The 22,286-nt window shown below is 44.7% G+C and overlaps 2 protein-coding genes across 2 annotated transcripts; both read left to right on the top strand.

Annotated features, from left to right (window-relative positions):
• Positions 1-1,335: 1,335 nt before the first annotated feature.
• LOC112993032 (keratin, type I cytoskeletal 19) lies at positions 1,336-7,085 on the top strand. Its single transcript, XM_026116331.2, has 8 exons — positions 1,336-1,872; positions 3,723-3,805; positions 4,140-4,296; positions 4,555-4,716; positions 4,870-4,995; positions 5,116-5,336; positions 6,144-6,172; positions 6,787-7,085. The coding sequence occupies exons 1-8, from the start codon at positions 1,414-1,416 to the stop codon at positions 6,822-6,824; spliced, it is 1,275 nt and encodes a 424-aa protein (XP_025972116.1). The 5' UTR covers positions 1,336-1,413; the 3' UTR covers positions 6,825-7,085.
• Positions 7,086-12,418: 5,333 nt separating this feature from the next.
• Positions 12,419-17,317, top strand: LOC112993021 (keratin, type I cytoskeletal 15-like). Its single transcript, XM_026116315.2, has 8 exons — positions 12,419-13,037; positions 13,862-13,944; positions 14,134-14,290; positions 14,828-14,989; positions 15,380-15,505; positions 15,646-15,866; positions 16,340-16,365; positions 16,865-17,317. Exons 1-8 carry the CDS (start codon positions 12,471-12,473, stop codon positions 16,951-16,953), a joined length of 1,431 nt encoding a protein of 476 aa, XP_025972100.1. The 5' UTR covers positions 12,419-12,470; the 3' UTR covers positions 16,954-17,317.
• The last annotated feature ends 4,969 nt before the right edge of the window (positions 17,318-22,286 follow it).

Raw genomic sequence — 22,286 nt, 5'->3', positions numbered from 1 at the left:
ACAAAGTTTTCTAAGGATTTTTTAAACAGCTTTCAGGGCAATAGTAGACTATGAGCTCTTCATTTATATGTAACAGGTTCTAGACCATCACTAAGTAATGATAAAAAATCATTACTGCCTGGTATTTAAATAATTACTAGCTCTATGAAATAAATTTGTGGCTCAGTGCAGCTCTCTATGGACATGTGTCCCTACACGTCCCCTATAAATACTATGAGGTCTTGTTCTAATTTCACTGACAGTTCAGGGCTTTCTAAGCACTAAAAGGGGAGAAGGTTTGAACTTTTATGAAACTAAAATTCAGTCATCTAGCTATGTTACAGCCATGTTTTGGTTAGTTAGAGCAATGCTGGGAAGGCTGCAGTGCGCGACCTGCGTGCAAGATCTCGCAGAAGGCTCAATGGAGCTGTTGATACAGGTGTCTTGGCCAGCTTCCAGTCTGTGTTTATTCTTCCACACTCCCTGCATTTGCCCTGCAGATTTAAATCCTAACAGAGGATTTAAATATTTTAGAAATAACATTTTCATGAATCTCAAAGACCAGAAGACTAAGTGATTATGGTTTTTTTCCTTATTTTCCTCTTTCAGGAACAATGAAAGGACCGAATGTATAATCAGGCGCTTGTTTCTGTTGCTGCTCACACCAGGGGTACGCAGGGAAGTTTAAGGCTTATTTCTGATACAGCCATGGTTCCCCAAAGAGGATTCTCATTTCTGTACGAAAATAAACCTTTTCACACAAGCCATGTTCTCTATCAACCCTCTTCCACTGCTACCCAAAAAAAACTCAGCACAAAGGGACAAATGGTGAAAATTTCATTTCTGAAAGAAGGATTTTTCACAAGGGAAATGATGAAAACTGCATGAGTGGGAAGCTCTTTTCCCAAGGCCCACATACATTGTTCACCGCCTGGGCTCCTTCCAGGCTCTGTTATCAGTCTACCGACTGAATTCCTCTGTGTTAAAACCCTTTGCTGAGATTAGGTGACAAAAGGCGCCGTGTGACTTCGCCATGGACACGGCGTGCACCGCAGCCGGGGCGCGGGCTCCCGGCCCTTCCTTTCCGCCCAGGTGAACCGTCCTGCTGGATTTACGAGTGCTGCCCCGGCAGGGAGACGGCTCCCCGAGCCCCCCTTTTGCTGCAAGAGGAAATGGCTGGGGGAGGGAATCAGGTCCCATGTAACACGGTATTTGGAAAAGAAACGCAGCCCCCTTGTCCGCCCGGACCAGTGGGAGGGATTTCGGTGTTGGCAGAAGGCTTAGGGCTGATAAATTCCACAGGGTCAGATAACACACTCCGAGACAACTCCCATCCTCGCAGGCATAAAAGAAGTGGGGTGGGGGAGAGGAACACACACTCCTGCTCCAGGATTGCAAACTCTGATTTGGGTCAGGTCCTTGATATTTCTTGCCATGGCCAGTTACAGCTTCAGGCAAACTACCTCTTCTGTGTCAGGAGGACTTGGTGGCTCCTCAGCCCGTCTTGGTGGGGGTTCCTTCAGGGCCCCGAGTATCCACGGTGGATCTGGTGGCAGGGGTGTCTCGGTCTCTTCTGCTAGATTTGTCTCTTCTGGCCTAGGAAGTGGCGTGGGTGGTGGATATGGTGGCAGTTTTAGCAGCAGCTTCAGTGGTGGCTTTGGTGGTGGGTACGGTGGTCTGGGCAGTGGTGACGGCCTCCTTTCAGGAAATGAGAAGACAACTATGCAAAATCTGAATGACCGCCTAGCATCTTACTTGGACAAAGTGCGTGCACTGGAAGAGGCAAATTCTGATCTTGAAATTAAAATCCGAGACTGGTACCAGAAGCAAGGACCAGGGCCTGCTCGGGACTACAGTCCTTATTATAAGACTATCGAAGACCTTCGAGAAAAGGTAGGTGTTGACATTTATTAAAAAGCAGCTTAGTTCACACAAACACTTAGAGAAAATCTTTGCTAGAGAAACAGCCAGGAGGGATTGCGGATTATGAAAAGGATAGGAAGATGAAACGAATTCATAATGAGTCAGCAGGGATGGATAAAGAGCATGTTCACTGTGGAATTACCTCCTTTTTAAAATGTCAGATAAGAAAATGTATACAGCAGTCAGCTTGAGATGCCTCAGTGCTTAGTTCCCTGATAATACTTGCTTTTAACAGCCAATGATGAGTGGATTTGAGGACCCTGCAGACAGAGGTAGATCTAAATAGTGCTCCAGCAAACAGCAGTAAATTCTCTAACAGCATCCACTTAATTTTGCAGAGTTTTGTGTAGAACTGTTTCTATATTTCAGTAGCTTCAGCAGATAGTACTTACTGGAAAGTACTCATTTTTTGCATTAACTGGTGTGTGTGTGTGTGTATGTATATATATGTATGTATGTACATGTATATATATATATATATATATATAAAGCAAGCCTTTTAAATCAGACCAAACTATAAGAGCAACCTGCCTGTCTCTGCAATTTCTTACCCGCCCCATAGCATGCAAGACTTTGGACAGGCACACGCACACTGCTTTAACAGTAAAAGTAAAAACTGGTCCAATCCAATTTTGTAAATGTGAAGAGAGCATTTCAGGATTTCATCACCATCAATACATCTGTCTGGCAGAATTCATTTCCTTGAGTTAGGAATGGAAATAAGTGCACTGAAACATTTGGTTTATGGATAAAGAAAGCAGCAGACATGAAGCAGTCAGTCTCACACATAAACGCAGGCTCTAGGATGCCCCAGTGGCCCGAGAGTAGGCGGTAACAGGTTAAGAGGATACACACCCTGCAAAACACACAGTAACTGACTAAACTATGTAAATAAAGGACAGAAAACTTAAGGTTCAGCTGGGAGTTCATGACCACTCCCACAGAGTTTACTTTCCTCTCGCTTAACCCATTCACGCACTGTACTGGTTTCAGAACGGAGTTCCAGGAAAAAAGCAGAACTGGGAATTAGATTTTCTCATTTTAGTATCCTTTTCCCGCTCGTCTTTTATTCCCCTTAGTTAAGGGAGAGAAGATGTTGTTCCAGCTGCTTTTCTAGATGACCTTTTGATTTTTGAAAGTTAGTGATGAAGACAGGTTTTCTAGATAAAAATAAACCAGGATTACACTTCAGTAAATAAATTTTTTTTTTACGGCTGTGCATTAGAAGAGCCACTGAACACTGAACAGTGGTTAGTCTAGGAAATAAAAATATATTCAAGGACTACAGGAATGCAATATGAATGTATATTGTTTATGATACACAAACATTTCATTTATTTAAAAATGATGCAGTCCTTGCAATCGCTCACCACTGCTAACAAGAAACTGCGTAGTGAGGACAAGCTCTGCCAAGAAGGCTCTGCTTTGCTTCCTCTGCATCCTACCAGGAAACAGCCTTCCTGCTGCCGTCCTAGAGCATCCCCTACCCACCGGCTCACCAAAGTCCACTCCCTCTAGCAGAACAGGCACCTTCATCTCACCGTGGTGGCTTCATATGCCGACAGGCCACTCCACAGGCCAGACAAAAAATAAGGGAACCTATCCATAAATGACAATCATGGCAAAGAGCACTGCGATAAATCTGTGCTATATATTTGTTATACTTCACTGTTACTTTGCTACTGAGAACAAATACAGTACACTTTTATTTGGTGTAGCTACAGATGAAACAGGATCTTCACTGTTTTATCTCCAGTATCAAGGAAGAAGGTAACAGAACTGTTTCAGCTTCAGCAGTGAATCGCTCTCTTTGTCCGCAGATCCTTGCTGCCACTATCGACAACTCCAAGATTGTCTTGCAGATTGATAACGCCAGGCTGGCTGCTGATGACTTTAAAACCAAGTGAGTATTTTCTGAAAGGAAAAAGGTCTCTTATGCAGGTGAGTACCCTTGTTGAGCCACAGGAATATCAATAAAAGTCTGTGTATTAACAGTAGTTTGATCCTGTCATTGCAATTCAACCCTTTAGGCATTTGCTGAAAGCCTCATCTACACTACAGACGATTTTATATCATGTAATACATGCGGAGAACAGTTTAATACTGAACAACATTTGCTAAATGTTAGGTTTTCAGTCCTACAAAGCTGGATACATTTACAGCACATAATGTGCTTCTCAGTGCACTGGCTTTATCAGCCAACCTCAGCAGTTTTGCTTTGCTTTGGTCTTTTTAAGGTTCGAAACAGAGCAAGCTCTTCGCATGAGCGTGGAGGCTGACATCAACGGCCTGCGCAAAGTCCTGGATGAGCTGACCCTGTCCAGAGCAGACTTGGAGCTGCAGATCGAAAACTTAAAGGAGGAGCTGGCCTACCTAAAGAAGAACCATGAGGAGGTAAAAAAAACCCAAGACACACATCCGAAAAGGACATTAGAAACACACCACGTGTGAACGTGGAGCCTCCAAGACTGCCTTGGGCTCTGCGGCAGTGAACACAAGACTTCTGTGTAGACTAAGTAACTACAGACACCCTCTGCAAGTATTTAAGGATAGGCAGTCAGGCATCAGACCTTAAAGAAAGGAAGGAAGGTGCAAAATGTTTTCAGCTTATGACTGTGCCCTCTTTTGTCCTCCTCTGCCACGCTGACACAGGAAATGAGTGCCCTGGGAGGGCAGGTAGCCGGCCAAGTGAGTGTCGAGGTGGACTCTGCTCCAGGCACCGACCTCTCCAAGATCCTGGCTGATATGAGAGACCAGTACGAGCACATGGCTGAAAAGAACAGGAAGGATGCCGAGGCCTGGTTCCACAGCAAGGTACAAAACACTCCACACATTTACAATGTATTGACCAAAAGATCCACAAAAGAAAGAAAGTAATTTTTGAAAAGTGCAGAAAAGTGCTGCGAAAGCCTCATGACCTCTAGTAAGAGGCCTCGCGTTTCTCATGTAACGTTTCCCCTGTTTCAGAGTGAAGAGCTGAACCGTGAAGTAGCTGTGAACACCGAGCAACTGCAGAGCAGCAAGTCTGAGGTCACGGACTTGAGACGCACCCTCCAAGGGCTGGACATAGAGCTTCAGTCCCAGCTCAGCATGGTGCGTCCCGACGCGCTGCACAGACACGCGCGCTGAGACGTGCCCACGCCCCGCTCCCCACGAGCAGCCCTGCGGCTGCAGCAACCTCCCCGTTGTTCCCCCCCGCCCCTGTGTCCGCAGAAAGCGGCGCTGGAGACCAGCCTGGCCGACACGGAAGGCCGCTACGGCGCCCAGCTGGCGCAGATCCAGGCCCTGATCGGCGGCATGGAGGCCCAGCTGGCTGACCTGCGAGCCGACATGGAGCGCCAGAACGGCGAGTACAAGGCCCTCATGGACATCAAGACCCGCCTGGAGCAGGAGATCGCCACGTACCGCCAGCTCCTGGAGGGCCAGGAGAGCCAGTGAGTAACTGGGCTCCCTGGGGAAGGCCGCTGCGCTCAGGCTCACAAGGTTGGGCCGTGCCATGGTACTCGTTAGGTAACTGTGTCGCAGCACCGCAATAAACCCGACTTCGAATACCCCTGGGTATTCTAAAATGTTCAACAAACTGATTTTTCTGGACCGTGCTAGAGCTAGAAGTGTCACAGTTTCCACTCACGCTAGGTGGGTACCGCAAAGAGCTCCCCGACCAAAGGACACCTGACAAACAGCGCGAGAGACCAAACGCAAAGGACAGTTAAAGCGGTAACTAATCGCATGCCCAGCATTTAGGGAACCTAACGCAGCTAGTGACGCTTTAAAAACTGTATGGCTTAATACCAAATCCCACAAACTTCCTGTTGCGGGTAAACAGTTCTTCCTCATGGGATTCACCGTAGAAATAATATCCTGAAGAGAGCTGAATGCAGAGCGGCTTAGCTAATTTCCGACAGCCATTTAAGTGCGCTCAGCGCTCTGTCATTTCACATATAGCCTCAAGGGGGAAAATATTTCACAGCCTAGAACAAGAAATGAGGTAGGAGTTGAAAGGTTTTGATTTCCTTTATTCCCTGTTTTCAAGAATTGTCTTTTCCCACTTCGGTTGTTAAAAAAAATTTTCCGTCAACAATTCTCTCTCCGGAGCTGAAAGGGGTGGCAAGGTGATGAACACCTCTTGTCTGACGACGCATAAAATGTACCCGATAGAGATACTGTGGTCCTAGATCCTTCATATACCCAGCATCTGACGTGTTACCCCTCCTTTCATCTATTATCTCTTTGTTTTCCAGGCTCTTTGGCTCCCTCCCTGCAGCTGCTGGTAAGGACTCTTTCTCTTTAGGGAAACTCTAAAGAGTCAAAGAAGTTTTATTTTCTAAAAAGAAAAATACCTTCATTATGGCAGCTGTGTCAATTCTAGAGACTAGCTGCTGCACTGACTCAGAAAAAATCTAAGTAGTAACAAATGATGACTCTGGCTAGAATTTAACAAATTGTAGTCATTAAAAGATGCTAGACATCAGAAAAAAATCTCAGACTATGCTGCAGTAAAGGCTATGACTCTGGCTAGAATTTAACAAATTGTAGTCATTAAAAGATGCTAGACATCAGAAAAAAATCTCAGACTATGCTACGGTAAAGGCTAAGTACATCACAAAATGAATACTCATTCCCCCAGATGGAAGGATACAAGAAATTTGAGCTTGGCCAGCTCAGGGGTATTGTACGAACATGCAAGTAAAATATTTCTTCAGCTTTTAAATGTCAACCATACAGTAAAAGTGATGTATGATTCAAATCAATGCTATGAAGGGGGAAACTTCTGGGAGAAGCGAGTGAGAGAGGAGGCAGAACATGAGCTCCGCGTCCAGGGCAGAGAGCGTTCTCACGTGCGTTACGCTTCGGTAACTGTTCTCTCTTTCTGGACTATTGCAGACAAAGGAGACAAGCTGGCAGACGGAAAAAAGTACTGAAAGTCTTCAAAAGGTCACCTTAAAAATCGAAAAAAAGTGCCAACACTTAGGAATCAAAATGGAGAGGAATCACTATAAACTGGTGGAAATGAGCTTGTTAAAGCACAGAAACATCCTGACTACACCCAGTTTAGGCAGATTGGTCCATTTAGTGCTGATTAAGCTTGGAATTAGGTTAGGTTTTCAGTCATTTCTAGTTCTTCCATGTACTGCATTGCTGTATCTACTCTAATAAAAATGATCTGTTTCTTGCAAGCGTAACTTCTTTCTGTTTATTCTGATATCGTTACTGCGATTTGGCTTCAATCAGAAAAAGCAAACAGCTAGCCAAGCTCCCCGACAGGCCACTGCTCGCGGAGTCACGCGGGTGGCGTCAGCGCCGTCTCCCCTCGCCGTGTCTAACCTCTGCTGCTGGCAGGAGCTCCGAAGGCAGAGGCAACCGCAGCTCTGGTCCTCAGCGCGGGGGGTCCAGGGGTGACCTGCGCTACGAACCGCGATGGTGCAGGGCTCTGAGGAGCAGTAACCGTGGGATGTTACGGGGCTTTGGCAAGAAGGAAGGGCTGGGAGACATTCTGTCAGGGTAAAATACAAAGCTGTTAAAACGGTTTGACGATGTTCCGATGGAAACAAATTGGAGAGAGAAACTAGCGTGAGATTTCTTCGTTCACTTTCTATTCTGATACATTGATCTTCAAATAAAAATAAAATCCTCAGTTCATACAGTTAGGTAAAACCTAAAAATGGAAACCTTGCAGGGTCTGTGCTAAAAACTCATCAGGGCTGTAGCTCAAGCACCACATTCCCACTGCCAAGCACTGTAAGAGACACACAGTTAACTAGTCACCCGAGGGCAGAACCAAACTGACAGTACGCCCTGACTGCAAGCACCCCGATCCCGCGCCCTCGCAGCGGGGATCCCCTTGCAGCCTGGGCTTCAGGCAGACACCGTCAAGCCCTTCATCACTTCTCCCCTAAATGAATTATTTCGCTCTTGTTCATAACTAGCTTACAGCTTGAAGGAATATTTGCATAGCGAGGACCATCCCAAAGCTCTGGACCGCCTCCACCACGGTTGAGCAATGCTTCTCAATCGCAGGGGTGGGCATCACGCTGGTGCCCGCCGTCGGCTCAGCCGTGACTCAGGGGACCTGTCAACACCAGTTTTCAAGTCTTGACACAGACAATCCCAGCTCAGCCTCTGGGAATCTGGCAAGGCAACATTAGACAGCGGCATCACTGAAAAACCATGACAGAAAAAAACAGTCATGAAAAGTTTCGAAGTTTGAACCAACACAGAGTCTAAGATGGGAAGAAGAGCTGGACTAAGGTGCTTTGGCGGAACCAGGTACAGGATCAAAAGCGAGCAGTGGCAGGAAAGTGAGATGGAAGTGGTTCATCAGAAATACACCCCTGCACACGGTATCTGCTTTGGAAGATCAGGGAGAAGAGAGCTCTTGTTCACTAAATGCTCAATACTGCTGACACACTAATAAGCGTCTCATACCCAATTTATTCCCTCCAGCAGTTAGGCCTGGAATCCCTGTTGTTTCAGATCAAACAACAAACAACTCCAGATCTGTTTTATAATCTTGACAAAAGCCCATTCCCTGGCAGTAAACTCTTGTCACAAAACCAGTCAAAACATGTGATTACTGGTCCAGATTTTGCATGTTATCTGGCTGCAAATGTTAAAGAGTCTGAGAACAAGCTCTCATTCTCCAAGAATGCAAACTACAAGGTATAAGGACACTTAGGAGATGGATGTTCCAACCAAAAAATTATTTTTGCTTTTTAAATTTCAAAGACTAAATTAAATGTGTGTTTAGAAAAAACAAGTTTAAAAGCTTAAAAGCTTAAAGCATTTAAGAGCTTAAAAGTGCCAAGAATTTAATGAATTCATAAATTCTGTTAAAGTAACTTGAGGCTTCAGAGATGATTGGAAACAATCTTGAAAATGCTATCATTTCTGTTTTGATATCCTAATTCGAATCTTAGTTTAAAATTTTAATGATTTTGTCCAAAACCTGTAGGGCAATGAAGGCTTTCTGCAGAAACATTTAACATAAAATCACCCAGAGAATATAATTTAGAGCTTGGTTCAGAAAAAAAGGATTTTCTAAAGGTATGCAATGTCGGAGTGACAGTTTTATCAGCAAAAGATGGAGATGATAAACAAGCTGCTTCTTGAATGAAACTCTTTGTCTTCAGGGAAGGAGAGGCTGCAGCGTGTCAACTTCACTAATCCAGGAACAGAAGCAGTAAGGGTTTGCGCAGCGCAGACATGTCAGAAAATGTCTCCTCAGAAGCCTCTGTGGAAGCAGGACAAGCCAAGGAGCTCATGCACCACAAACGCAAGCTCAGTGTGTCAGGACGTTAGATCAGAAACGTCAGTGTGAGCACAGTGCAAACACTACACAGGCATAAGCTTGAAATAGCATTTTTCTACTTTGGCAGGTGATAAGTTTCAGTTTCCTTGCACAGACTATGAGCAGAAAACTCTACAGTTCATTTCACGCTCCAGCTGCAGAAAAGAGCTAAGTGAACAATGCACAGAACGATCCAAACCTCCACTGATACGGAGATAGCACCGAGTAAAGAAAAGGGAAAAAGAACTTGGGGAAGTTCATCTAAAACCGTAAGAGGTTATGAACCCTGAAGCATTCCAGACCTCACGAATTTAGGGAAATGTAAATGACTTTAAATGATAGAACATGGCTAAAATGGAGAAATAATTACCAAAAAGAAAAATACGCCTGATGTGCCTGTAAGCAGAATTGTAACTAGACCTAGAACTGAGCTAAACACAGATGATTTTCATAAAGTATTTGTTCAAATTCAATTATGAAATTAGATTCACGAAAACATTTTGATTTATTATCAAATGATATCATTCATGTGGGTTCTGATATGGAAGTGCTCAACCTGGAGACAGTGATAAAACAGTAAGTTGTATATAAATAAATAACATAAGGTGACTGAATTCTCTAAATACACAAAGCATTTTTCGGCAGTCAGTGTAGCAACGTAGACTAATTTATAATTTTTCTTTTACTAGAAGAAAATGTTCAGGAGAAACGTTTATAAGAAAACTCCCCAAAATTACACTTTTTCTGATCAGGAAAGTATCTCTGAAGTACAGCAACGGACGCAAGCTGCAAATGAGTAATACATATCCGATTACCTCTAACCTTCACAGCGTTTCTTTGAGGAACTTTTACTTGGACCCTGCTTTGGTTTGAAGATACTACTGACAACATATGGGAAAATACTCGGAACTATTTAGAGCTGGCAGCTTAATATGGAAGAACAAATAGAGAAGAGGATGATGAAGGCAGGGATGAGGCTCAGGCCGGCGGGCACGACACGCTGCACTTCCAGGCTCCTGGCCGCGGGGAACCCAGTCTTGGGATCCGAGCTTGACGCTTTAGAGAAAGCTGAAAAAGCCGCAGACTCCCCACCACTGTGGTTTTCTGAGTTATGCTACAGGACTATAATCCATATTGGCTTTTTGATTTATTTTTATTTTCTCCCAACAGTAAATATTCTACAGAAAAAAGAAAAAAAAACCAGCTTTGTATCCGCTCCCTGGCGCGTTCCCCTGATAACAATCTAGATTGCAGCACAGGCACTTCAACAAGCAGGGAAGTGCATTCTGCCAACAGGTTTTCAAAGAAGCTATGCAGACTAAATGAAGTAAGACGGAATGAAAAATCCCCAACGTGCCTTGTTAAAGTTTATGATGTTCTCCAGAAGTGGTTTTGCTGGATTTTTTTAACATGGCATTTGATCTGGCTTATTATGGGACCATCTGGAGGGAAAGAGAGCCGAGCAGCATGCACACTTCAGCATGTTTACATTACACGGGCTTGAAGAAACTTTTTTTATCTTTAGGAGAGTTTGTCCAAACTTGTTTCCTGAGATACGAATTTCTGGAGATATACAGATTTGGCAAGAGACTCAGAAATATTAATCTGCCCCATGGCAAAACTGAACTGCTATGGCAAAGGGCCAGGTTCAGTTTGAAACATGTTTCCACAACTTGGAAATATCCTGTCTTTTCTAAATAGCTGAAGAGCAAGCAGATATTTTCAGAAGCGGGTTTTTAAGCCGCATATCACAGCTAGATTTGTGATATATCTCTTCTCCCAGCGCACACACTCCTGTCTCCTCCCGGCAGAAAGGCTGGGTATCTCCCTGAGATTGCGTTAAAGTGTCAGCTGTAAACCGCAGAAAACCCCTCGGCTTATTGCTGCAACTGATACAAGCCTCAGTTTACCTCAAACCACCCATCCTGTATTCTAATTTTCTATCAGTATGTCAAGAACTGTGAAAAAACCCTTTACTTTGTTAGCAAACATATACTCTTTTTTTCTTTATTTCAAAGTTTTATTTTAAAACAAGTTTGGTGCTCCTGAGCTCAAGGCCAGAAAACGTTCTGCCCATCTCTGCTTTGCCCTGCTTCTGTCCCACCTCTCCCAGCCCCCCGTTTCCTCACGGCGCTGAGAACGGGACTGTGCCACCGCAGCCCTGCTTGGCAGCCGCAGCCCAAGGGACGTCACCTCGCTGTGCAGGAACGGGGCTCCCGCCTCGCAACCCCCCAGCGCCGCGCTGCCCGCCCGGACACGCTGCCCACGGGCGCACCGGCAGCGCCAGCCAACAGCGAATCGTTCTGCACAAACCTCCAAAATCTGGTTTCCCATAATCGTGCAGTAATAAAGCATGTTAACTCACAGAATTGTGAATTACTGACTTCTGAATTTCGCTAGAAAATTATTAGCATTGAAGCAGACCAATATTTCTAACTCCCAGTTTAAATGAAGGATTAACATCACTTTCACAAGTGAGTCTTAAACCTTATTTTCAAGATTTGCTCCATCTCCTAGTGCGTATTGGCATTATACACATCAGTTGCTATCTGAACAGTTTCATCTTAAACTCAGTTCGTTTAGGTTTCCCAAAAGCAATGGGAACTTAGTCTGACATTTATTCTTTCAATTGAATTATTTCAATCTTATATTCCTTGTACACTGATGGATGTTCATTATCCCGCAAGCAATGATATGCTTATGCAATTTTTTTACTAAAAATTCAGATTCCAAAATCTAAAAATTAATTCTGAGCAAAGAACAGCAATAAGAACAGGACAAATTCAATTCCAAATTTTTAACGGGAAGAATATGGGTAAAAATGAAGGAGGAGTGGTGGGATGAAGTGATGACAATACATTTTTCAATGAAAATGGAATTTTGCTTAAAACAAACTTCGTTTTTAGGCACGGCAAGTGCTGTAAAGGGCCAAGTGGGTGTGGCTGAACGCGCTCTGTTTTTGCAGTCCTGGCTGCGAGAGGCAAACTGCAAGTTTCAGAAGTATAGCCTAAAGAAAAAACAGTAACCTGAATCATCCCTTTTGTTCAGTTAAAAGAAAAAGAAACAAGCCCTAGCCCCCGGGAAGTGCAGCCAGCTGGGGCTGTCAGGAATGTCATCGCAGGGAGCCTCGCCCCTAGGGAGGGGAGTCTCCGCGGGGGGGCTGCGGGGGCTGACACCCTGCCTGCCGGGGGTATAAACCCCGCACCAGGGCAGCGGCTGCATCGCGCCCTCCCTCCAGACCGAGCTCAGTGACTGGCAGTGGGTCCCTCCGCGCGCTGCCATGACCACGTCCTTCAGGCAGAGCTCTTCCTCTACCTACGGCGGTGGCTTTGGGGGTGGTGGCAGCAGCTGCTCTCGCCTCTCCTCGGTCCGCTCGGGAGGATCCTACAGGGCTCCAAGCATACACGGAGGATCTGGTGGCAGGGGGGTCTCTGTCTCTTCGGCTCGGTATGTCTCCTCCGTAGGGAGCGGATATGGTGGTGGCTTGAGTTCTGGTTTTGGTAGTGGCTATGGGGGAGGCTACGGAGGAAGCGGTGCCTTGCAAAGTGGCTTTGGCTGGGGTGCAAGCTGCGGCTTTGGTGGAGGGGCCGGCTTTGGTGGAGGGGCCGGCTTTGGTGGAGGTCTTGACTTTGGGGGTGGCGATGGCCTTCTCTCTGGAAACGAGAAGATAACTATGCAGAATCTGAACGACCGCCTGGCCGCGTACCTGGACAAGGTACGAGCGCTGGAGGAGGCAAACGCTGATCTGGAGGTCAAAATCCGAGACTGGTATCAGAAGCAAGCTCCCACCAGCCCAGAGCGAGACTACAGCCACTATTACAAGATAATTGAAGATCTCCGAGACAAGGTATGCCGTTCAGACGTAGAGGGAGCTATAGGAACACACCAGAACTGCTAAACTGCGCATTCCAGCGCTTTCAAACCAATTAAAATAACTACAAATAAAAAAATGATTCCCCAAACCCAAATATATTGTAGTTATGAGCTTTCCAGCAGAAAAGAGTATTTTTTTCTTAATTTAAAAAGCAAATGTGTCATCCTGAAAAGGTGAAGTTTGCTGAAATTAAAATGATTGCACTAAAAGTTAGCAAAACATGGCAAAGTGGGTTTAGAATGATCAATATAGTTATAGAGTAATCAAATAGTAAAAATATGATATGTAGATCTCCTAGTCTGGAAAAATTATTCTCCAGGGCAAAGATAAGATCAGGTGTTGCGTAAACGTATTTTACAGTTATGTTAACTGTGAACTGCACATACTGCTTATCTTCTCACTGATCCACTTAGTACTTACGAAGTGGTAAAGAAAGCATATTTAAAAGTTACACACAATGTATTTAATTCCACACAGACAGGCCTGCCCTTTCTTGGGCTGCAGTAAAGGTGTCTCAGATACCTGGTTTGCATCTGGAGTGTGGGAATGAGTTTAGCTTCTTTGGTTTTCCCATATAAAAGCCATAAGAATTACGCTGTGACCAAAAGGCAATATAATATAATGAAATGGTTATTGCAATGCAAAAAGCATATTTAACTAAAGAAATCTCAACAGAGGTTCATTTTTTCTGCCTTGTTCAATGGTTTACAGCTTCAGTAACTACCTACTGGGTGCTCAGGAACAGGGGTATTTCACCATCATTCACAGGGATCCTTTTCTGTATCTCCATCTGCCAGATCCTTGCAGCTACTATTGACAATTCCAGAATCATTTTGGAGATTGACAACGCCAAGCTGGCTGCAGATGACTTCAGACTGAAGTAAGTTTAGCTGGAGCACATTGGTATTCTCCCTCATTCTCTCTGTTTTCTGAAATTTAATATTACTTCCTAGCTAGAAAAAGTCGTCAGTCACTGAAGGATACATTTCAAAATTCTGGACAGATTTTACAGCTCCACTGAATACCAACTCTTGTATGTTGCAACGTTTGTTTCTTTTTAAAACTGCAGATACGAGAATGAGCTGTTCCTGCGCCAGAGCGTGGAGTCCGACATCAACGGCCTGCGCAGGGTCCTGGATGAGCTGACCCTGTCCAGAGCTGACCTGGAGATGCAGATCGAGAACCTGAAGGAGGAGCTGGCCTACCTCAAGAAGAACCACGAGGAGGTGAGAGCTCTTAACAGTCAAGAGAGAAAATTACTTCCATGTAGAATTTATCCCTCCCAGTTCGGGGGAAAAACAAAACAGAATGACAGTTTTACAGCTAAATGATTAAGAACAAAATTGTGATCTCCAAAGAATCCAAGCTGTGTCCTATAAAGCACTTCCCTAATTCCAAACTATTCAGAACTATGAGTTTTCAGTTTTACATGCATAAGCACGTGACAGGCCACTGAGATAACAAAGCTGTGTAAAAGGAACATACCTGTGTATATATATGTATATGTGCGCATGTATATGTGCATATATATACATACACACATGCACACACGTGTGTGTTTATGCATGTGTGTATATACAGAGACAGAGAATAGAAGTATTTGTGATGAGAGAGAGAAATAGGTAAATGTTTCTCTGTGTGTCCTACCTTCAGTACTTGATAACTGAAGTACCACATACCACTGCGTGGGTTCCTGATGGCAGAAAGTATATGAGAATACAGAGCATAATCTTTCGTGTGTCCTCTGCCTTGTGCCCATGCAGGAAATGAAAGAATTTAAAAATCAGCTAAGCGGAACAGTCAATGTAGAAATGGATGCTGCTCCTGGAATCGACCTGACCAGGATACTGTCGGAGATGAGGGAACAGTACGAAGCTCTGGCGGAGAAGAATCGTAAGGATGCTGAGGCCTGGTTCTTCACCCAGGTATAGTTACTCAGCTGATGCACTGCCTCATTATTACTACCCCAGGTTTGCTGATCAGAGTCTCTGCATTCAACAAGCAGGGAAGCATACTGAGAAGCATACCAAGCTCTCAAAGGTCTCATCTCTTCACTGTTAAACACCATTAAGCTGCTTTTTGGCACTAGCATCACAAGCATCATTCCAGAAGTACTCAGCAATAGCACTTGCTTCTTCCCAGGCAAACTGAAACAATAAAGTCAGGAGGATAATACACAAAACGCTGAAGAGTAACAAGAGACTCCACGCAATATTTGGGGGAAGATGGGATGGGCCTTCTCTTTCTCAAAAGAATTAATTTTTTAATTTGGATGCAATTTGTATTTGATTTTCACAGTATTTTTTTTCTTTCAGACTGATGAGCTGAACCGTGAAGTAGCCACACATACACAACAGATACAGACCAGCAAATCGGAGATCACAGAGCTGAGACGCACGTTCCAGGGCCTGGAGATAGAGCTCCAGTCCCAGCTCAGCATGGTATGGAGCTGCTGCAGGCACATCACAAGTTACAACTAGCACACTCTCTCCTTCCTCCCTTTCTGTCTTCCCTTCCCTTAAACTGTCTCTCTATGGGACAAATCTGCGTGATAACCTAGTCTAATATTGCTCTGCTTTAGAAAGCTGGACTGGAAGCCAACTTGCGAGATACCGAAGCACGATACTGCGCACAACTAGCACAGATTCAGACCCTCATCACCAACGTTGAGGAGCAGCTGAGTGAACTCCGATGCGACATGGAGCGTCAGAACCAGGAGTACCGGATGCTCATGGACATCAAAAGCCGCCTGGAGCAGGAGATCGCCACGTACCGCCAGTTGCTGGAGGGCCAGGACTCTCAGTATGTTACTATATACAAATGCTATGCAGATTAGATACGGTTAATAACGTGACATATTGTAAAGCAGTAATTTGAGGTTGCTAAACTGACTCCAGATTATTAAATTACATTGATTGCACACACAGCCCTCTGTGCACTGGCAAAACAGATGCCCAGTAAAATCCCGAGAGAAGCTATTACTCAAGCTAAACCTCCAGATCAAGAGGAAAGGTCCATGTAGACATAGCAAGAACAAGAACTGGCCTGAGTGATGTTTATATTTCCTATCGAGTATAGAGGAGTGGCCAGCTCCTCCAAAGCACATGAGAGGGCCTTAGCAATAACATTAGTAACAGAAGATCTAATGAAGAACCCACTGAAAGCAGTGTGAAATCACGGTTATTCCCACTCGATTTCTCCTAAAGCACTGATCAGTGGTTTCAGTGGACAGGTTCAGTGGCAGTCATTAATTAAACATTTCTTGTTTTCTGCAGGATGTCGGGATGGAGCTCCAAGGATGGTAAGAAAAATTTTGATGTAAAGAGGGACTGGAATAAATTGACAAAATAGAATTAAATGAGCCTATCTTTTTTTGGTTGGGATTTCTTCTCACACATATAGATCACAGTCTCTCCACTATGGCCACATTCTTTACCATTTAGAGATGAACATATAATATTTTATATTATAAAATATTGAAACCAGTAGCTTGCCAAAATGATTACATGAACTCCTAATATAGTTCTAAAATACAGAAATCTCCCAGAGATTCCTGAATTCCTGTTATATTGTTATATTGTCATATAACATAAACACGATACATTTAACTTTGACGTGAGACTTTCATGAGGAAATTGTGCACTCCTCCTTTATATCTTTTATTCTCCTATTTCAAGACTCTCTTTGACATGTGGAAAAAATCTTGTCAGGAAACAACCAACCAAGCCCCCCCAGCTCTTCAGGGTGTTAGCACTGCATTTTTTTCCCTCCTTGAATTACCTTTTTTTCTCCTACCACAGCACATCTGAGCAGCGGAAGAGTTCGCATCAGCGTGGAAGATTCAGTAGATGGAAAAGTTGTTTCTACTCGCGAAAAGAAATTCCCCTAAAATGAAATACTGAATGCCCTCTTGTACATGCGATCATCTGTACTGTACCCCTTATAAAAACGGTACACTCTTGAGAGGGAATTCGGGAAATAACTTCGAGTAAAGTGACAAGGAAACCATTCAGTATACATACTGGCTAATGCTAACAGAAATATTCTTCTACTTTCGCCAAATCACAAGAATTTAATCCAATAATGTGCAACAGCTTGGTGTCTTTCCTTAAATTTGCTGAAATTTGCTCTCCCTTTTTACGTAATTCTTTGGCTCTACAGCTCAGCGGTGAAGAGCCTGTTTCCCGTCAGTAGCTATACGGCACTCTTACGAAAGAACATAATAAAGTTGCTCTCCTGCTTGTGCAAATACATTCGGTTTTATGTTGTTTTTTATAGTCCGTATGGCACTGCCATCCCCGTGACCACATACACCCGTTCTGCTGCACCTCTTACTGCACGGCTTCCTGCAGCCCAGAGCAGATCCCGGGAGCAGGAGCCGGCTGTCCCGCGGTGCCCGCGCCGGTCCCGAGCGCGGCGGCAGGGCGAGGCGACGGCGGGTGAAATGAACGGCTCACGCAGTCTGCTGGGACTGTTTGGGTCTCTGTGTAAGGAAGGAACTCACCAGCACACGTCCCTACTGCAGCTTTCATATTAGCGACACTGCCACTTGCTCAGCAATCAGTTAGTTTGTAAATCTACACCACTGTAATTGAAGAGAGAAGCCTCTACAACTTAAGAGGCTGGTAAACCCCAGCTTCAGAAGCATATAAAACATTTACATAGATGCTGTATTTTGCTAGGATAACCTGTTTGGAAGATGTGTTGTTAGCCCTCACCCTGCACTATTTCAAGTCACAGAATAGTGTCTACAAAAAAGGTACCATTTCTGGAATTATATTCTCCTTCCAGCCTCTTCGAAGCCATGTCATTCTCATCTCTTTTGTGTCCTCATTCCCACTACATCCTCTGCGCCTGTGGAATTTCTAACGGCTCTCCCCACGCTTCCGCTCCCCTTCCATTTCTCTTACTAGACCCTATTGCAGCGTTGCTCCCAGATTTTTCAGAAGTTGTCTGGAATATTGCCTACCTGTTTAATTCCCATGCAGGGACTAAGAGTCCCTTTCTGCTCTCTGAATGCATACGCAAATACGGTCATCACTACTTTTAGCTATTCTATTTCCTGACATTTTAGAAAAAATAAAGATGCACCACTAGCACCAGCCCCACAGCTTAGCCGCTGGTGAGCCTGCAGGATCGTTAACCCATCCCTGTTAGGAAACGTTCTGTAGGACGAGTGTTCACACTGGAAAGAACAGAGAGCAGTTTCCTGTAAACGTATCCTGTTCACAAAAGCAATTTACGATTTTAAGAGAGCATCCGATCTGCTCCGCTTCTGCAGGAAGCCAGCGCACCCCGTTCCCAGCTTGGCACCAGGCTCAGTGCAGAGGTTGATGCTGCCCCAGCATGGGACTGGAGTAAGGTGCTGACTGAAATAAGACGCCAATATGAAGCCTTGGTGGAAAATAACCGTAAAGAGGTCGAGTCTTGGTGCTGCACAAAGGTGCCTATCTCACACAGTCCAAGTTACCACTGGCATCCAGAATCCATGTTCTGATTTTCCTCTAAAGCAGAGGAATCACATTCTCTTTGTTCTCTTTGTTTTTATTTGCATTTCGGATGGAGGAATTGAACCAACAAGTGATTTCCAGTGGAAATGATGCTCCCTTCACAATCTTTTTAAATTATATTTGATTTTCTATTAAGTATTTGCATGTTTACTTCCTCCTCCCTGCAGAATTCCCCGTTTCCCACGTGCGACAGAGTGCACCAGCATCTCAGAGCAGCACAGAAATCTGCACCAGCACAGAAGACATGAAGGATGGAAGAGTCATTTCTTCCCATGAACAAGTCCAGCATCGCCCTCCTATTCAAAACAAACAACAAGGTGTGACGATGAAACCCCCTCATGACCTGGAAGTGGAAGTACACTGGTCCCACCAGTATGCTTAAGCATGTTACAGGAGTCTCTTTAGCAAAGTTCTGTTTTCCTGTGTGGCTTTAGCAACGGAGCACTCCAGACGATGTTTCTGCTTTCCAAATGCCTCTGACGTTATGGATCTGGTTCCTGCAAACTCTGGCAGCTTCTCAGGTGCAAGGAAGCTCCTTTGCCAATTTCTTAATAAATCTCCGCAGGCATTGAAAACAGTCACATTTATTCATTTGGGCGTTTGCTGCGCGTGCTTCATAAACTAGCTGTTAAACACACAGTTAATTTGATTTTCCTGTGTAAAGACCAGAGCAGTTTCCCTACAGGCAGAGGTCTTACCAAAACTGGATCAGAAACAGCCCGTGACAGTTTTCTGGAACCTGTGAAAGAAAGGGTCTTGCTTTCGTCCCTGTCTCCTCTTGCTTCAATACTGAAATCCACCTCTTACATAAGGTGCAAAACCAAGATCCTGATAGTTTTCAGTTATTAAAGAATTTGTGTCACAATTCCAAGAATAGAGATATAAACACAACACCCAACTTAAATTAGTATTTCAGAATTTATCTTGAAAAGTAATGGGAGATTTTAGCACAGATGATGACACAGAGCAGAGCTGGCGGGAGAAGATTCAGGCCCTCTTGGCCCAGGTGACTGCTGAAAGCACAGGCAGTACCTAGTGACGGGTAGCCCTCCGCCCTGCTCTGCAATCGCAGATTTTGCCCCTCCTCACCACTGCCCTCGGGTCTCGGATCTACACCCCTTATGGCCTGGCAGCAGGCTCCTTCTCCTCCTTGCTCCCCAACATATCCAACTTCAGTCTTGAGTATCCCTGCCTGCCATGACGGAGAGCAGGGGATAATTCTACACTGCTAAAAATCGCATCTGTTCTCTTGAGAGTGCTGACCTTCATCCACAAACTCTTTTGCTTTCAAGGTGTGCCACATGCTGCATTTTCCCTGTTTGGCTTTATCACAATGTCTCAGGCAAGCAGAAGCTGTTTTGCTAATCTCTCCATAAACTTCACTGTTCTGGTGAAGCAAACTTACCTTCCATCAGCACTAACTCCTGTCAACGTCTTCATCATGGAAATTTCATGAATACTTATCGGAAAGGTGACGGGACCCTGATCCCAGGTAGCACCTGTATGATCATACCATAATTCCCAAAAAAGGAATTACCATTAAAACCTAAATGCCAAACCAGTGCTATCATTGTTTAATTCTTTCCTCCTATTTTATTTATATGTCAGATGGAAAAAATGGAGTAAGGAAGTGACCTTGAGCGGAGAAGAGCTGCTGACCTGCCAGTCAGAGATTACCCAGCTAAAACACAGTCTCCAGGCTCTGGACTTTAACTTACAGCCACAAACAACACTGCGTGGCGGGTAGAGCCTCAACACCTACGATGAGTTTGGTGCTTCTGAAAACGAACAAAATGCCGCAGTTGACACATCACCCTAACCAGAGCCTGACCTTGGTGACTGTGTTTTACCTGCACCGCTGGGAATTCGTACAGCTGCACTGAACCAACAGATTTCAGACATATACATTAAAAAGTTCTCTTGGGAAGCAACAGACCTTAGTTGCTGACCCAAATGTCAAATCATTGCTGCCACCTACCTCACTTTGTTTGAAACGCACAACATTTCATCTGGAATTTTCTATCACCTTCCTACCTTGATGCCCCAAACCCCAAACCAAAACAGTGGGAAGAGAACAGCAGTAATTCCCGAGCTAGAACCGAGAATTCAAGAGCCGGCCGGTACAAAGAGCAAGCCGCTTCGCCGAGGTTGGGTCCTTCGCTCTCAGACCGCGGCCCCGAGAAGCAGCCTGGCAGAAGCAGGACCTCGCTGCAGCGGCTCGGCCGCCCGCGCGGCACGGCGAGGCTGGCTCAGCTGCCACGGCACAGCCAGGCCCTCCCTCCCCACCGGGACTACGCGCTCCCCGGCTCCCTCGCTGGACCCGCACGGCACCTCCCCAGCCCACGGAAAGCAGTGTATGTGAAAGAAAGGAAAGAAGCCGCCATCTCGGGGTGCCACCCGCTGACGACGTTTCATTTTGCTACCCCGATCATCACCTTCGCTCTGCATTCTGTGCCAAAATAACTGACTAAAAACCAACCCCACAGCTCCAGCCTGACAGAGAAGAGCCATGTCTGGTTTCCAGGCAAGTTTTTTGGTCTTTCCGCAGATCCTCAACACGTATGCTTGAATACGAGGTGGCATCTTTTCCACTGAAATTAACGGCAAACTACTGATCTGCCACTGGTATCAAAGACACAGTTCTGGGGCAAAGCTGAGCTCCAAAGGAGATACGATCACTCCTCGTGTGCCAGACTGCCATTGTGTAACTTGCTAGAAAAAATACAATTCTGTTTTTCATAACTGCATGACATTCAGTGGAGCTATTAGGGAGTAAGACAGAGGATATCTTTTCTCGTGAACCGTCAGCCTCAAACCAAGTTTTGACTTGCACTGAGTGATTTCATGTGAAACAAAGGATTCATTTTCGCATTCATACAGTATTTCACAGAACATTAGCGTACTGAACTGCCAGGCTAAAAAACTCCATCTGGAAGTAACTACTGGTCTGATGAACTGAACAGGAAGATATCATTTGCCTTGACATAATCTCTTTTTTTTTCAAATTACGTCTTCATTCTTGTCTGGTACTTCAAGCTCTTCTTACTACCAAGCAACAGTGCTGATACCCAAATTTAGCTGTTAATGTTACCTGTCACCAGAATATTTTGTAGCAGTCATACTTTGTACTTACTGGATAATACCTTCATTGATTAATTTCTCCAAACAATTAAAAATGTTAGCATTTCTATACAATTAAGTGTATGGCGAGTAAGAAGGAAGAGGTACTAAATGGAAATGTGACTGGTAAAAAGAAACGAACGGCTGCAGAGCAGAGTAGAGCTGACACAGAACCACAGGGAGGAGCTCAAATGCCGCCCAGTGCAGTGACGCAGGCCCAGCATCAGGAAAAGATGAAGTGCACCAACACTGCATTCAGTCCTACTGAAAATTTTCAACTGAAAAAACACAGAAAAAGAGCCTTCTTCAGGCTTCTTACGGGAGGATGTATTTCTGTTTTATACAGTCAGTCCGACCCTACCATTCAGAACCAGTAACAGTGCTAAGTACAAAGATCCTGTGAGAGAGCTGAGCCTTCAAGAGCTGGAGAGAAAAAACGCGGTACCACTTCTTAGAGAGCCCATTCCCGTCACTGTCACACACTGCTTTCCACTTCTTCCCAAATCTTCTTCCTCTGTCATGTCCATCAATCCTGCTACAGAACTACCATGAAAAAGAAAACGTAAACTCAGTAACCTCAGGGTACCATTCA

Source organism: Dromaius novaehollandiae, chromosome 22, assembly GCF_036370855.1.
Source record: "Dromaius novaehollandiae isolate bDroNov1 chromosome 22, bDroNov1.hap1, whole genome shotgun sequence".
In the NCBI taxonomy this organism is placed as follows: Eukaryota; Metazoa; Chordata; class Aves; order Casuariiformes; family Dromaiidae; genus Dromaius; species Dromaius novaehollandiae.
The sequence above is the reverse complement of the archived record's forward strand: the minus strand, read 5'-3'. Positions and strand labels throughout refer to the sequence as shown.

Coding starts and splice junctions, on each gene's coding strand:
- LOC112993032 (XM_026116331.2), top strand. CDS start 1,414: ATGGCCAGTTACAGCTTCAGGCAAACTACCTCTTCTGTGTCAGGAGGA. Junction 4,297..4,554: donor TAAAGAAGAACCATGAGGAG/GTAAAAAAAACC, acceptor ACGCTGACACAG/GAAATGAGTGCCCTGGGAGG. Junction 4,996..5,115: donor TTCAGTCCCAGCTCAGCATG/GTGCGTCCCGAC, acceptor CTGTGTCCGCAG/AAAGCGGCGCTGGAGACCAG.
- LOC112993021 (XM_026116315.2), top strand. CDS start 12,471: ATGACCACGTCCTTCAGGCAGAGCTCTTCCTCTACCTACGGCGGTGGC. Junction 13,038..13,861: donor TTGAAGATCTCCGAGACAAG/GTATGCCGTTCA, acceptor TCCATCTGCCAG/ATCCTTGCAGCTACTATTGA. Junction 13,945..14,133: donor GCAGATGACTTCAGACTGAA/GTAAGTTTAGCT, acceptor TTAAAACTGCAG/ATACGAGAATGAGCTGTTCC.